A 13,097-nucleotide genomic window follows, 5' to 3' on the forward strand; every position below is an offset into this window, starting at 1 on the left:
CTACAAACTATTGCTGGCCTTGAGGTTTAGGTTTCGTGATTTTGAAGAACTCGGTAATACCCTCAACGACCGTCTCGACATTCATGTTCACCAGCGGCATCTTCTCGTACGAGTCGTCCGTCATGATGGCTACGAGAGCAAGATATCTGTCCACCTCGCGCAGCATGATGGGCTTGTTGCTGTCGTGCAGCACGAGGCAGCTCTCAGCCGTGGCGCAGCCGACTTGGTCCTCGAGCTTCATATTGAGTGGTTCCCCCTCGAGCTTTTGGCGGCTCTCGTCACTGCGCTGCCAGGTGCCATAGACCTCGGTGATGTCGATGATTACATCGATGTAGTCGCTACAGATCTCGTAGCTGGCCATGTCGGCAGTGGAACTATCTGTGGCGATGTAAATTTTGGACATGACGTCGAAGAGGTACGCCTTCTCGAAGCGGCACGTGCGGCACAAATTGGTCAACATGGCCTCGAGCGTGCCCAGACGAGGAATGAGCTTCTGAATGACCTTGCTGAAGGCCTCGAAGATGGAGTGGTTGTAGATGGAGGTGAGGTGAAAGGTGACGGGTGCGTTCTCGAAGCCGTGGTCCGACAGCTCGTCTTGGATGCGGATGGTGATGTCGCGCTGGATGTCGAGCTTGTAGTCGTCTGATAGTCCATCGACTTTGTGGATAAACACTTCGATGTTGATATTGGGGTAGCTTCCTTGCAAAGCCAAGATTGTGGTGTTGAGGCGCGCAACTGCTTCTAGATAATCATCCTGGGCGTCGATGACCCAGATCAGGGCACCAATCTCGCCAAAGATGGCCTCCATGTCAAAATTGGGTGTCTCGAAGACGTCAATCTGTCCAGGAAAGTCCCATACTTGGAATTCCATGAATGAGCTAGATGAATAGATGAGCAACTGGTGGTATGAAACTCAAGCTATGCAAAACTCACGCCATCGAGTCCTTCTGTATCCTTGCTGTGGACTCCAGAAACAACGTCTCATTCGGTGGTAGTTTGTGAAATACGACGCTAGAGATTGAGGATTTTCCGCTCCTACATGTATGTCAGCCTAAATGCTTATATACGTGTGGACAGGTACGGACCTTCGTTGCCCCATGAGCAGTAGCCGGGGCTTGCCCTTTGCGGGGATGCCAGTAATGATATCCCCCCTCGAGGCGTCATCTTTTTTTGATATGCTTCCGGAAGCCTGGTCGTGAATTCGCTGAAGTGTTAGCTGTGCAGCGCTCATATGTCGCGTGCCCAATGTGATTGGGGCGTTGCCGATGCTGGATCTGCGGGGGACTTTTCGGCGCAAGGAGAGGCGGAGAGTTTGCACACTGCGCTTGCAGCGAAGGAGGAGAGAGTGAAGAGGATTCATTATGTACGGTAGGAAATAGAAACGAATGAAAGACCGATGTAGTGAGAGCAATGAATGAACGTAAAGAGGACAGTTCTGGGGCGAGAAGGCTGGAAGAGCAAGTAGCGCATGGCATGGACTTGGATCTGGCCAGAAGTGAAGAGTTGGCCCCTATGCCGAACTCTAGACAATATTGACGTATTGAGCGACGAGGCTTGTAGCACACAGAGTTCAAGAGGCCATACGTTGTGAGATGGCCGACGGCGACGATATCTCAGTATGGCAATGCGCCAGGTGCCACGATACTCGGAGCTTTGCAAGAGAGCCGCAAGAAAAGAAGGGAGGCATCATAGGTTTCGATGCGCGGGCGATGAAGTAGCGCACGACGGGTGATAGCTGGGTCTGACTGACTGAAGCCGTTACTGGGGTATTGTCTGTGATTGGATCCCCAGCCGTGCGTCACCTCGACAGCAACACCCGGGGGCGGCCAGGGCCAGGCATGCTCGGGTATCCTGTGCGTGGGGGCGGGCGAAATACGAAATGAAAAGGAAAGAAGCGCCTACCTCCATTTTATGGGACCGGAAGCGGCGAAAAAAGAGCAATGAGAAGAAAAATCGGCGTCGCCAAGGTGCAAATTTGAGGATTCGGACAAAGAAAGAGAAGAACAAAGGAGGGGCTCAAACGGCGGCCAGGGAAGGGAGCGAGAGGCACAATGTGCTGTGGTGTCGTTGGAATCAGAGAAAGAATAACAAGGCGGGGCAATGATGTCGTTGCTGCGTGTCTGATGAATAAATAAGAAGAATAGAACAGGATTTGCTTTTGGGGTTTCAAGATGGACAGGCTCGAGTGTCGTGAGGATTGAAAGTCGGGCGCGCCGAGATGTTGTAGCGTTGAGATTGAGATGGAGGACCTCTGCGGGTGAGTGGGGCGCATCTGATTTCGTGGCCGGCGCTGGTCGTGCGCTAGAAGTGGTCAAGGCAAGGCAGACCTAGGACTCTGCACGACAAGCAGGACGCAATGTAACATTGGTCCCAAGTTCATCTCATGTAGGGGGATTGAGCAACATGACGCGAAATTACAATAACACAATACCGTCATCATTCAAGTACGACAAACAAAAGCAAGGCTTAAGCTACGGAACCGGGCTATCCAGCGCCCCCCCCCCCCCCCCCTCAAAATAGCCCCAAAGACGTCAAGAGGCAAGCACAGCTGCAGTGCCTGCTCACAAAAATGGAGTCAGTTCAGCCATCAAGAGCGTTCAGTGATGAAGGCCCTGGTTGATGCGTCGGAGCAGGACCGCCTCGTATCCGGCCACACCAATAATCAGCGCCTCAACTGGCACTAGCAGCGTGGCCAATGTAAGAGCAGCCTTGCTCTCCTTGCACAGCGTGCCGAAATGCGGGTGTGAGTCCATGGGCACGCCATCCCATCGGCAGCTCCAGCTCTGGATCGAATCGTCCCTGGTTGATGCGTTGACGGCGTAGAAGATGGACATGGCCACCAGAGCGCCAATGAGGCCAACAGCGGGAGCGGCGACAGACACGGACGAGCGCGCGAGGTAGCGAGGGCCGACCTAATAAATAGCCCATCGTCAGCACGTGAAACACAAAAAAGCTCTACGGACCTCGACTCACAAAGGAAACCTTGCTCATGCCGAGCGCCAGGGTGTTGGCAACGAGGACAAGCACACCACAAGCAATCAGCGAGTTTGCAGGTCGGACATCAAACTCTTCGGGCCACAGATGCAGCATGTAGTCTCCAGGCAGCGATGTGGCCTTGTACACGGCCAGGGTATGGGCACCTAGACCAAGGACCACGGCGCCAGCAGCCAGTGCCAGAAAGGTGAGTCCAGCACGAAGGTTGTCAACGACCCGAAGCATGCCAATCTTGGGCGCTGCGGTGCGTCGATCATCCGCTTCAATCTCGAAGTCGGAAGACGAGACTTCATTCTTGAGTTGCGACATTTTGATTAAAAAGAACGTAGGGGTCAAATGAGTGCTAAACTAGGCAGAAATCAACGAAACTTGAGAAGAGAAGGAAACAAAAGGAAAAGGAGATGAAGAAGTGCCCATTTTCAGAGGGGGGCTTGCTTGAGTTCAAGTATTCCATCTTTACCGCTCACTACCAGTATTCCACTCGGCTGCGTATATTCGTGTGGCCGCCATGCAAGCAGTCCACCATTCACGGCGCAGGCCGTACGCCCAAAATATCAGCCTTCACCTGCGATCCATCTCCAGCGCTACCAGTACGCTGCATGCCACCGCGCAAAGAAAAGAAAGACATTAAGCTTGGTTCAGCTAACTGTGTCATTGGCTGGCTGTGGTCCGGCTCCCCAGAATGGTGCCCGGATGAGCGCTTAACCCTGGTGCAGCGACTTGTCCCTCGGCCAATCAGGACGTCGACACAGGGATCTTCACTACCGGCGCTTCGAGGACAGTCCCAAAGGGTAATTTCTGCCATCATTTTCTCGGCAGATGACCTTCACTGCGACAGTTTATTTCAGGATCTATTATGCAGCGCCGCCGGCAGTCATCAACCGGCTGGAGCTGTCCTGGGCACCCATCCGTTGAGTGTGGCAGCCAAGGTCACGATGCAACAGCCCAGCAAAAACGCAATCTTGACAAATGCAGGCAGATGGATGCGCAGATTATGTCATTAGCGAAAGAAGAAAATATGAGCTGCTACGGTCCACTTATACATAGTCAGTGACCGTTGTAACGGATCGGCCTGTTATCTCCTGATTTCATGATGTGATCGTGAAACCCCATTTGCGACGCCGTTGCCCCACGCCACCAAGGTCGCCACGCTACGGAACGTCTGCCTTCCGACCACGTTGTGGAAGGACGTGCGTTCTACAGCGTGTCTTTGGGCTAAGAAGCTCACGAACGCCCGGGGGAAACTCTGACCAGCAAATCTTGAAACGCAATCTTTCTCATACAGAGGCAAGACATTTCCACGATATGGGTGTAAAGAACGGGGAGAAGGGGCCTCCATGACCAGGCCACTGGCCTCTTCAGCTTATCACCACGTCCGAGAAACGTTTCAGAAAAGGGCACTATCGAAAGGTTTGCCGTTGCATCGCTTCGCATCGATATATGCCGATCGAATATAATAGTTTGAACCCATGTTGTTCTTAAATCATGTTTCTGTAAGCCTTTGATCCTCGACAATAAGTGACTTTTCCGCAAGCTGCAACAAGATCGTGAACCTACTACTAGGAGAGGGTATGTCAACTATTTTATATGACTAAAAATGTTTCTAATATCGAAGTTTAGAATAGTAAAAAGACTCACACCACTGCTCAGAGTCTAACGGGCGGCCCTCCTCTTAAGCCAACAACCGAATTGTCCCGCGATATTAGCAGCATCACACCCTTGCCACAAGCCTCGGAATCATCAGAAGACTCGACTTCTAAAACGTCTAGAGCGCCTCGGGCTATCATAACAAGAATATATACACACGAGAGGAGGTTGCGATGTCGATTGTTTCATTACATACTTCGCCTCGAGCTATGTCGCCACCGTCCGTTGGGATCCACGATCGGAGATTCATCACCATAGTGAAGCCACCACCAGCGCCGGGAACGGATGCGGCAGAAACTTCGACACCTGAGCAAACTACAAGAAAACCTTCACAGCAGTCATCAGGGAATGCAGTGCAGCGACCTCAACCTACCACTAGCCCGCAATTGCTGCCCGGAAGCGGGCAGAGGCCGGGACTTGCGCCGGCACAACCGCCGACGCAATTGCCCACAGTGACCAGCGCACCGACCTCGCGAAGCCGGGAAGCGCAACAGCCGCCAGTAAGGTCTGATGCGCCGCGCAATGGTGCGGAAGTTCAGACCTCGAGCTCAATAGCAACGAGATCGGGGACAACGTCCATCGCCTCGTTCCCGGGGTCTTCGCAACGGCCCGAGAAGCAGCCCGACTCCGCACCCATGCCCGTGTCATCGCCAAAAGGATTGAGTCGCGGTGCCGAGGTCGGTATTGTCATTGGGAGTATAGGTACGTTCAAAGCGATCCTCCACCCTTCTGCGCCTGCTCCCCAGGCTAACCGCGAAGCGCAGCTGTAGTGGCACTCCTACTCGGCGCCGCCATGTTCTACTACTACAAGCGCAAACCGTCGCGAAATAACATCTTCACCAGTCGAAATAAGAACCTTGTACCTCAGCGCGCCATCTCCAGGCCGTTCCCTATAGACATGTCGTCGGCGAATCAGACACGGCAGCCGTCATCCCGCACACCGCGTCCGCCACCTGTAGCGCCGGTACTGGCCATGACGGAGAGGCCGCTACCGCCGCTCCCCTTGCGACAGTCGGTAATGGGACGAAGCTCGAGCTCGTATAGCCGCCTGCCTTAAGAGGGAGGCGTGCTGGAGCTGTGGATACGAATCGCAAAAACATTGCATGATAGCACATAGTGTAGTCCGATAGAGCGAAAGATGCTTCGATAGGCTATTTTACAAGAGCAAAAGCTAAACAGTCAGGATACACACACGATGTCTATATCAAACTTTCAAGAATAGAAAGAGTAAAACAACAACTGAAATAAAGTAAACGCGAAGACCTATGAGAAAGAAAGCCAACGGTGGTGAGGTTTCTGACCATCATTCATCAGTTCTCACTTGTCAATATTGCTCCTTTTGCGTTGTCATGATCATTCTTTAGTGACATTGTAAATAGTTTGGAAAAGTCTGGATGGCATAAATGCAGATAACAATAGACTGTCATTGATTTCTGGCCACCTTCACTTACGAGTCAAGTCTAAGCAGCGGCTATCACCGATAAACGCCAAATCTCCTGCGTCTCCTTGTGCATTTTTGCCAATCTCGAGGCATACGATGTCGGGTGCGCTATTCGTATTACCATTATTATCTAAGCTAAGCTCTATCGCGATGCTGTCTCGAATTGTGGCGATGTAGGTCTGGCCAGGACTTGCCGCAGGCACTGCAGGCCCATGACGATACAGGCAACTATGAACGAGGCGCGCCAGTTGAATTTGAAGTATCCGAGTACGCAAAAGCGGCAGAGCGTAGGTTAAAACACAATTTGAGGGGAAATCAGAAGACCCCGTGCCAACAGAATGGCGTAGTTGGCCTGGAAACTCAGCCAAGAGGAACAAGACGTGACATCTCCTGTGAGGATCTGAGTTTTTGTACAATCACGGACTCGCCTGTCGCCATGGACCACCTTAAGGGTGCTCAACTTAGCAAGCAACATAATGCAAGTCAAGTACATACAAGGTCGGGCCGTGTCTATCACTCGGGCGTCGTATGAAACCGACCGGAATTCTAAATACAGGCAGTGTGAGATAGACTCGCGGCCGGCGCAGCTCAGACAAGCTCGGAAATAAAGACATGTGGGGTAAACAATAAATATTTCATTAACATATATTTATTTAATGTCATCATGGGGATGGAGCACACGACCATTGCAAGTGAGAGCATATGTATGTAGCTGAAGCAGCTGCAAGGCAACTGGGCTTTGACGGCGCGCACATATCTATGCCCGAGTGGAGAGCACGCAAGGGAGCGAAACCGGCAGCTTTGCGTCATCTTTGATTTGTAAACTGACATATGGCGAGATCTAGTTGATATCGACGGGTGTTGTCAGCGAATCGTCGCACACCCAGTTGGTGGTTCCAGCATATGGCGTAATCGCGCCATTCCATCCCGCAATGGGAGCGACGGTGCTTATATAGTCTACGCGATCAACTTAGAGCACCAAGCCACATGTTCAACATTCCGTACGAATTACAATCAAGATCAACTCCACCCTTTTATACTCACGAACAAGCACTTTAGAGGAAGATGGCGGCTGCTGCTACCTTGAACCCTACTTTTGCTCCCGGCCCGGTCGGGCAGCCCGACATTGCCTATGCTCCAAACTGGGACACATATCAAGCTCGAGCAAAGCGGCACGTGGAGGGAGGGAAGCTCGCGAGGACTCTACCGGAAGGCTTTCCGGCGAAGCTTCAGTCTGATCTCGTGTGGGATGGTGCCACAATATCGGATCAGTACCAATGGTGGTATCGACTTACAGAGAACGACATCACCGAGATCAACAGCGCTTTGAAGCATTTTAAGAGTGAGTATGCCCCCACCCCCGACCGAAGAACAGACAAACAAAATCCGGAGGACAGACTGAAAGCTAATTCTGCACAGGTCTCGGAAGGCCGCTCGGCGAGATAACGCAAGACACGTTTCCGCTGCCCACGCTGCACGCCACCCTGCGGGAGGTCTCGCGGGAGATTCACGGCGGGCACGGCTTCAAGGTGGTGCGCGGCGTGCCCGTCGCGCGATACACGCGCGAGGAGAGCATCGTCGTGTACGCCGGGCTCGCGGCGCACGTGGCGCCGACGCGCGGCCGCCAGGACAGCCGCTTCGACGGGCGCGCGGCCGACGTGGTGCTGACGCACATCAAGGACCTGACGGCGACGGTCGACCCGCACAATATTGGCGCGCCGGCGTACACGACGGAGAAGCAGGTCTTCCACACCGACGCCGGCGACGTCATCGCGCTCTTCGCGCTCGAGGCCGCCGCCGAGGGCGGCGAGAGCTACCTCGCCAGCAGCTGGCACGTCTACAACCAGCTGGCGGCGACGCGGCCCGACCTGATCAAGACGCTGTCGGAGCCATGGGACAATGACGAGTAAGTTTTTCTCTCCCCTGAAAAGCCTCTCTGTGCGGCAAAGAGAATCCCGTCAAACGGTCACGATCCTGACAGTTTGCGGTGTTGTAGTTTCGGCAAGTCCGGACCGCCCGGTTACACCGCCCGCCCGCTGCTCTACCACCAGCCGGCCGACGATGCCTCCGGAGACCCGGAGCGTCTCATCATCCAGTATGCCCGCCGCTCCTTCACCGGCTACTGGGGCCTGCCACGCAGCGCCGACATCCCGCCCATCACTGAGGCGCAGGCCGAGGCGCTCGACGCACTGCACTTCACGGCCGAGCAGAGCGCTGTCGCACTAGAGTTCCAGGCCGGCGACATCCAGTTTGTCAACAACTTGAGCATTTTTCACGCTCGCGGTTCCTTCAAGGACACACCTGAGAAGCAGTAAGTTTAGTCTTTCCCTGCATAAAAAAATGTTTTTGTATTCTTCTATGGAAAGCTGACGAGATGAAATAAAGCCGTCACCTCGTTCGATTCTGGCTGCGTGACGAGGAATTGGCGTGGAAGACACCGCAGCCGCTGCAGCGCGTGTGGGATCGTGTGTACGCGGGAGTGACCCCGGAGAACCAAGTCTTTCCTCTGGAGCCGTTTGTTCGAGCACCGTCCAGCGGCGAGAAGGGGGATGTTGTTGTTAAATAATCAAGCGCGCTGCTGGAAGGAAATATGATTGAGATAACGACCGATGCTTCTCTCATCACCGAAAGTTTCAGAATAGTCCGGACGTGATACGCACAAGGCCGATATGAACTAGATCAATGTTATTAATGTCTACACATCTACTATGCCTTTGTTTTCCTCTCTCTACGACATTCTCAAGGCCAGAAAATAGCCAACACCCTCCAACCACGTTTGTTATCGAGCTTCTGAGATGGCGAGAAGATCTTGTAGCTCATCTTTCCAGAGCTTTGCGACAGTGTGAGATCCATGACCACGCCTATCGTCTCTGATGGGCAGCACGACCGCCCTGCCCGAGCGTACGTGCTTGATGCCCTCCTCCAGGAGCCTCAGCTCTGGCGGGTTGATTTGGTCGTCGGCCGAGTTGACGGCAACCAGTGGTACCTTGATCCTATCCAGCAGCGGCGCCGGATCATAGTCACCTGACGAACGAATCTGATAAAGAAAATCATTCGCATCTACGGTCTGCAGTAGCCGCGCGATACGCTCCTCAAGAAAAGCGTCGGCCGCATCGCGCGTCGGCGCTTCCTTCTGCCACTGCAAGGGTATCGAGGACATCCACAGCATGACGTTGAAGGCGGAAATGAGACCCTGTGCCGGCTGCGCACTGTAGTTGCCCTTTTTGTACTCTGGGTCGGACTGCACTGCATTCATAATCATTTTCCGCGACATGCGATTGCGGCCCGCGATCTGGACCGGGAGCGAAGCCAACGGCATGGCGGCATCCATGAAGTCCGGGAACAAGGCGGCCCAGAGCCAGCTGTGCATTCCTCCCATGGACGTGCCCATGACGAGACGCAGGTGATTGACTCCCAAGTGCTTGGTTAATAGTATATGATCTGCCTCTACCATATCGTGGTATCCATATTTTGGGAATTGAGCGCGGAGGCCATCGCTTGGCTTGCTTGACTTGTCGTGGCCGATTCCATCTCGTAAGATGATATAGTATCTGGAAGCATCCAATAGCTGCCCCGGCCCAAACAATTCGCCCGCAAAAATATCTTGCAAGAACTGCGAGCTTGAACCGCCCGTGCCGTGCAGGATTAGAACGGCATTGGTGTTGCGACCGCCCGAGTCAACTGTGGGCGCTCCAAGGGTACGGCAATGAAGTCGCAGTTCCGGAAGAGACTCGCCAGACGCGAACTGGAAGTTGGGTAGCACAAAATCATGCTCTCTCAATGTGCTTAGATAGTCAGCCTCCAGGAGCGGTTGAGCGCTTGTCGTGATTTCTTGCATGACGGCTAGGGTTGGAGTGACTGGTTGCGGATATGAGGGATATCGAGTGGTTGAAAAGAGCAGCAGCTCGCGTATAGTTATATGAACCTGGCCCGGAATTGATCTGCTCTTTCCGTCCTCGCAAGTGGTGGAGCAAGCCGTGAAGCTAACGGGTACTGCACCATAGACCGGAGTCGTTGTGAGGGGAAATGGGCCCACGATGCACTATACAAGGCTTGGTTCAATGCAGCTTCATTGATTTGAAAGAAGAAAAGGTCGGAGCTAAGATATGTACAAAGTTTTGGCAAGCAAGTAGATGCTAAAGAACCATTTTGGGCAGCATGAATGACGATGCGACACACTTGTGCTCGAGAAATAAGAAAAGGGGACGAAAAAGCTGTCACTTCAGAAAGGAAGGAAGGATATGGAAGTTGTTTTGTAAATAGACCAAGTGAAACCAGTGAGCCAGCCGCAGATCCTCGACCGCTATCTGACTCAGCGCCTGAGACCGCTATCGACAGTTGTCGCAGCGTTTCAAACACTGTTCCTGCATTCATCCAAAGCGATCTCTTTGGATGAGGCTTTCATGCTGGCCTCGGCCTGTTTCCGGCGAGATATCTCTCGGAGGCGCTCTGTCTCGCCAGGTGTGAGTTGGAGCTTGAAAGAAGTGTCAGTTCCCGAGACAAGAAGATGAGTAACGCAGCACGCAGTGCTAGACTTACATAAAATTCGATGCCGATGGCATGAATAGCAACCGCCATCCAGATGGCCATTCCGAAGCTAACATCCAACGCGGCGCTTGTGTGCTCGGCTCCTTTGGTCTTCATATCGGCTTTGACCAGAACCCAGGCGTCAAGAGACTCGCAGTCGGGATATTTCTCCAACAGCACCGTGCCATTGATATAGCTGGCGAGCTGACGACATAGTTTCGGTTCGTAGTAGCCGCCCTCCCCGTTGCCGATTGCTGAGATGATCATGGCGGTGAGAATCATGATTAAGCGCGCAGTGATGATGGCGGCAGCCTGTAAAAGTCATTAGAGCAAGCCCGTGGGCGTCCATGATGGACAACAGCACTTACGTAGAACCACGCCCGCAGCATCCACGCACGGTGTTGGTCGATTCTCAGCTTCTTAATGTAGTAGTAGGACAAGCAGAGAGAACCGAAGAACATGATGGCCAAGAAGCCAACGAGACCACGGATGGAAAGGTCACCGCCAAATGCCACTGGCGCTATCATGACGGCGCCAGCAATACCTCCGAGGCTCAGCAGGAGCGTGAGGTAGCCGTTGATGCGGTGAACGATGATGGCCTTGTATCGGATGATGGGAATAAATTGAAAGCAAGCCATGGCGCCAGCTGGAATGATTGTGTAGAGATGTAGTTGGATGCCGATGCGGTACACGTCGAGGCCGGTGTACCAAAAGCACTCCCCGGGTGCGGCGTGGTTGCTGTGGTGCTTGGGCGAGCAATAGACGCCGTAAAAGTCGAGAAACATCATGCGAGCGAGGCAGAAGGCAAACATGGCACCAGCGAAAATGATCCAAAAGGCAAAGTTGTATCCCTTTTTGAAACCGACGGCGCCATAGATCTTGGCCATGACGGCCGTTTTGGCGGGTGGCTCTTCTGAGGCAGCCATGATGTAGTGTTGGAAGTAGTAGGTTCTGGACGGTAAGGAATGTGATTTTTCTGGGACAACAATGTGACACACCACTACTGGTGAGAGGACCTGCCAGCTCTTATATACCTGCAGCATCTTTCGACATTCACTTCCACCAACGTGCGTCAAACGTGTACATAGTACAGCAATATCATCTCCCGGGGGGGAGGGTGGCGGCCAGCACTTACACGAGCCACGGGTGCAACCCCAAGGGGGATCCAAACTCGTCGGTCATTGGCCGCCAGTGAGAGCATCGTGTTAGACTTTCTCATTTAGGGCTAGATCAACATAAGCCTGCGAGTCTACGACACGACCAAAGAGCCCAAGATCGCACTGGAATGGCCACAACGGGCTTGGTGCCCAGCCCTGTGGCGTACCAAGACTTCGGCCCAGCCCAAAGGCGGCGCCTGCGGGTGTGCGCGCGTTGTGTGAAATTTTAGTCTAAGCCACGTCCCCCCCTCACCGGCGGTGGGTTCGAGAGAGAGCGGCAAACATCAAGTCACCAAGAGAAAGGGGAAGGGGGGGGGGGGCTGTTTGCCAAGGCCAGTCAGTCTCGTCGGATTAGCAAGCTCGATGAGGACGTCATCGCGCGCACACACATACGGAAGTTTGTGCGAGCTGACGCTGTGCTTCGCATAGGTCGGACACCGGTGTAAGGTAGTTGCTGTGACCCGACGATGCTCACCTGAAGTCACCAAAGATAGCACACAAGGGGGTTACGGAAATGAAATCCCTATTCGGGGCCTGCTGATTGGCTTCGGCATGAGACAGCGTCGGCTGTGCAGAGTACCAAGCATGAGCGGCTGGATTGGGAATTAAGGTTTGAACAACGGAGATAAAATCGGGTTCGATATATCTTGCAATCTTCTCTACTATCATAAAGGATCCAGCAAGGAAGAGGCAAAAATAACAACCGTCTAGTTACACTGCGTTGCTTGTGCGTCGCCTTCGTCTATCCGTGAGTAGTACCACCTACCTACCATTCGAATTCGTCCGACTCCGAGGTATCACCAGACGCAATGCACATGAACGTGTTTTCTTTCAGGGCGGCCTGCCATGCTGATGCACAGCCCTTGTGGAACAAAATCTCCCAAAATGCAAGCCACTCGGCTTTCATGCCCTGCACTGGTCACCAGGTCGCCGGGAGTAATCTTGTTGCTCATACGGGCGTCAAACGAAGCCCATTCAGAACACACCCAGACCCCCCTCCCCCCCGGCCTGGTTCATGCCAGGATCGAGACAGACGACAGACGTGTCCTCGCAGCGAATGCGATGGGCTCGATGTGCGCCCGCAGCGAGGATGTGCGACATGGCGTCGCTACGGTGACTAGGTATGCGTATCCAGTGAATCAATCGTTTCAGCCTTTTTTTGAGAAAGATGAAAAAGAAGATACAGTGCGATGGGTCATTTAAGATGTGTGGCTGTGAAGCTTGTTTTCTCTCCCCTCTCATATCAAACAAAGGGGACGGGCCAGCCCGCAAGGTTGAAAAGAGACGCGGCTATCAAACTACTAGGAATGGTGGTGGCGAAGCTTAGGATC

The 13,097-nt window shown here is 53.4% G+C and overlaps 6 protein-coding genes across 6 annotated transcripts; 2 read left to right on the forward strand and 4 right to left on the reverse strand.

The window, feature by feature from the left end:
- Positions 1 to 7: 7 nt before the first annotated feature.
- Positions 8 to 1,360, reverse strand: V2A60_009067 (Gtr1/RagA G protein conserved region-domain-containing protein; the record flags this gene model as incomplete). Its single annotated transcript, XM_083260335.1, has 3 exons — positions 8 to 878; positions 934 to 1,035; positions 1,086 to 1,360. 3 exons carry the CDS (start codon positions 1,358 to 1,360, stop codon positions 8 to 10), a joined length of 1,248 nt encoding a protein of 415 aa, XP_083116461.1.
- Positions 1,361 to 2,597: 1,237 nt separating this feature from the next.
- Positions 2,598 to 3,303, reverse strand: V2A60_009068 (uncharacterized protein; the record flags this gene model as incomplete). Its single annotated transcript, XM_083260336.1, has 2 exons — positions 2,598 to 2,912; positions 2,974 to 3,303. 2 exons carry the CDS (start codon positions 3,301 to 3,303, stop codon positions 2,598 to 2,600), a joined length of 645 nt encoding a protein of 214 aa, XP_083116462.1.
- Positions 3,304 to 4,850: 1,547 nt separating this feature from the next.
- Positions 4,851 to 5,698, forward strand: V2A60_009069 (uncharacterized protein; the record flags this gene model as incomplete). The annotated part of the gene is made up of 2 exons (XM_083260337.1): positions 4,851 to 5,343; positions 5,406 to 5,698. 2 exons carry the CDS (start codon positions 4,851 to 4,853, stop codon positions 5,696 to 5,698), a joined length of 786 nt encoding a protein of 261 aa, XP_083116463.1.
- A 1,449-nt stretch (positions 5,699 to 7,147) lies between these two features.
- On the forward strand, positions 7,148 to 8,648 carry V2A60_009070 (TauD/TfdA family dioxygenase; the record flags this gene model as incomplete). The annotated part of the gene is made up of 4 exons (XM_083260338.1): positions 7,148 to 7,424; positions 7,502 to 7,988; positions 8,079 to 8,393; positions 8,468 to 8,648. 4 exons carry the CDS (start codon positions 7,148 to 7,150, stop codon positions 8,646 to 8,648), a joined length of 1,260 nt encoding a protein of 419 aa, XP_083116464.1.
- Positions 8,649 to 8,861: 213 nt separating this feature from the next.
- Positions 8,862 to 9,920, reverse strand: V2A60_009071 (Alpha/Beta hydrolase protein; the record flags this gene model as incomplete). Its single annotated transcript, XM_083260339.1, has 1 exon — positions 8,862 to 9,920. The coding sequence occupies one exon, from the start codon at positions 9,918 to 9,920 to the stop codon at positions 8,862 to 8,864; it is 1,059 nt and encodes a 352-aa protein (XP_083116465.1).
- Positions 9,921 to 10,433: 513 nt separating this feature from the next.
- Positions 10,434 to 11,535, reverse strand: V2A60_009072 (uncharacterized protein; the record flags this gene model as incomplete). Its single annotated transcript, XM_083260340.1, has 3 exons — positions 10,434 to 10,556; positions 10,622 to 10,921; positions 10,978 to 11,535. The coding sequence occupies 3 exons, from the start codon at positions 11,533 to 11,535 to the stop codon at positions 10,434 to 10,436; spliced, it is 981 nt and encodes a 326-aa protein (XP_083116466.1).
- Between the last annotated feature and the right edge of the window lie 1,562 nt (positions 11,536 to 13,097).

This window comes from Cordyceps javanica, chromosome 6 (assembly GCF_051103115.1).
Source record: "Cordyceps javanica chromosome 6, complete sequence".
NCBI lineage: Eukaryota > Fungi > Ascomycota > Sordariomycetes > Hypocreales > Cordycipitaceae > Cordyceps > Cordyceps javanica.